The 2,500-nt window shown below is 38.9% G+C and overlaps 1 protein-coding gene across 1 annotated transcript in view; it reads left to right on the forward strand.

Annotated features, from left to right (window-relative positions):
- The first annotated feature begins 22 nt into the window (after positions 1-22).
- Positions 23-2,500, forward strand: part of LOC137996724 (enoyl-CoA delta isomerase 2-like) — an 11,083-nt gene continuing 8,605 nt past the window's right edge. The window contains exon 1 of the mRNA XM_068842319.1: positions 23-251. Coding sequence (XP_068698420.1) covers positions 39-251 — 213 coding nt within the window. The 5' untranslated portion in view covers positions 23-38. The remainder of the gene's footprint in view (positions 252-2,500) is intronic.

Raw genomic sequence — 2,500 nt, forward strand, 5'->3', positions numbered from 1 at the left:
GGAGGGGTCCGTTGTACAGACAAATTGTAGATTTCAATATGGCGTTCTGTTTACGTTCATTCTTGCGTGTTAAAAAATCGTCATTTCGACAATCTCTTTCCTGTTTACCCGCATTAAGACACATTCAAACTGGAAATGTAAACCTCGTAGAGTTGGATAAAGATTTTCAGGCTGCTGTCGCGAAAGTTAAGACTCTTAAACAAGATCCAGGAAATGACAGCAAACTTCAGTTGTATGGTTTGTTCAAGCAAGTAAGAAATTCCGAATTTCAATAATACATATATTTTTATTTAATTATTCACTTGTTTATTTTACCTTCCCAGAGTTAATGGTCATTTAATAAGGTCTTTGAGTGACTGGGAGATCCTCAGCGTACAATTATTAACTTTGAATCGTAATTTTATTTTACTTCAATGTAAATGTAAGTTTTTAACCAGTTCAAAAAAATTGAACATTGTGTTTGTTTAGCACATGCATGTGCAAGTGTTTTGCCACGTTCTTGGTTACTCCTTCCACAGGTATAAGCCCAAGCTCTGTGATTTGGTTGTAATGTTACAAGATTTTGTCGGTACAAATCAGTCAGCTCAATTCAATAGCCTAAGGGCGGTTTTCAATTAAGTCTCGAAAGTAATTAGTGAATTGCTTTGCTTTTGCATTTCTTCACTCAGTGATTGGTTCAAAGTTCTTGCGCCACTTTTCAACCAATCAGAAGTGAAACTGTGCTTTGTGTCAGCTACGTGTACATGTAATTACTTCGGGTAATTGTGAATAACAGCTCACATCCACCAACTGTCGGTCGATTGACGGTCGACTGTTGGCCAACAGGTAACCGACAGGCTACCAACAGATTACCGACAGGTTACCAACAGGTTACCGACAGTCGGCAACCTGAAAACTAAACTAAAACTAGAACATTACTGACAGTTTACCAGCAGTCGACAAGGAGAAAGAAATCCAGCAAATAAGTTATCTTTTCTCTACATACTTACTAAACGAAAACAAGAAGCGACTTTAGCACATTTTCCTTTTTGAATCGCCCTATAATCCATTGCGAGCTGGTATGTTTTAGTATGTCATGTATGTCTACACCAGTTGACCTTCACAAACATTCTTTCTTTCCATTTCAGTAAGTAAGAAAAACAAATATTCAGAGGGAGACTGGGGCTACAGATAAAATCGTTGTGACTGTAGTTATCACGTTATATTTTCGCTGTTCCTGGTAGTGCTTAAAATAGGTCTTCCATTTATCACAGCACTTTAGACATTACTGTTTCCCATACAGTGCACAGTGTAACCTTCAAATGCGATTTTGGTCTTAAGTAGCTTAATGATTACGAAACGTTGTAGCCGACAACTTACCGACACTTCACCAACAGGTCACCAACAGTTAGCCAACAGTCGGCCCACAGTCAGTTGACAGTCGACCGTCAGTCGGCCGACAGTCGGTGGACGACTGAGCTGTTCTTCACAATTACCTTACTTCGAGTTTTGATTGGATTACTGGATTGTCTCTGTCCTTTTTGATAGGCCAAAGTAATTATTTTCAATTGGTTTTGGTTTTACGACACTCTAGATATTGAAACTCCCTCTAAAATAAATAAGCATTAATGTGTCATTTACTTATTTCCTGTCTCTTTTTGAATGACCTTCAGAGAGCTGGAGCCATTGTGGTCCAGTTTTCAAGAGATATCTCAAATGGCATCTCTGTAATACAAGCTTGTATCTTTTTTTATAGCGCAATAGGAATTCTGCTGGAGATATCTTTCAAAACCTGGACCAGAATGGCTCCCACTCTTTGAAGGTCTTTCAAACAGGGACAGCAAATAAGAACCCTTCAGACCTGACCAAAACTTTGATACCCTGTTTGAGACCTATTTTCAGACCTATTTCAGGTGTTACACAGTTGGCATAATAATATTTAAGAAGGGCTTTTGTTGATGGTCTTATTACCTAATGGTGAAAAAGTAGCTTCTTCTAAAAAACATACCCAATTCAAGACTTAAGGACGGTCGCGCCAATTGTTTCTGCGCATCCTTACTGCGCACACAAATGCACATGCCATGAGCGCGCGCGCTAAGTACTAAAATAAGAACTGTTAGGGCAAAAGGCCATTGCTATAGCTTTGCCTTGATTTAACGGTCTTGGACGTTCGGTGACCCCTATTTTTCTTTCCAGAAACGGATTTTATTTACAATTATCTCCACGTTGTCCAAAGATGAACAAAAAATCAATGTGGGAAGTTAAAAAAATTTCAAGATTTGTGCTCACGGGACATCGAATCCTGCCATCTTGCGGCTACAAGGCGTGTGAAACTGTGGTGGCTAAACGCGAACTTGATCTTTAAGGAACCTCACCAGTTGACTAAATTCACTTAATAAGTCCACTTAAACAATATTTGGCACAGAAGATTTCACTTCAAAGATTTAATTGCAATATATTTGGGTTTACAGATACCGGCCTTATTCGCTACCGAAGCCCGATTTTGTCACATTTTGGGTGT

Source organism: Montipora foliosa, chromosome 1, assembly GCF_036669935.1.
Source record: "Montipora foliosa isolate CH-2021 chromosome 1, ASM3666993v2, whole genome shotgun sequence".
Lineage (NCBI taxonomy): Eukaryota > Metazoa > Cnidaria > Anthozoa > Scleractinia > Acroporidae > Montipora > Montipora foliosa.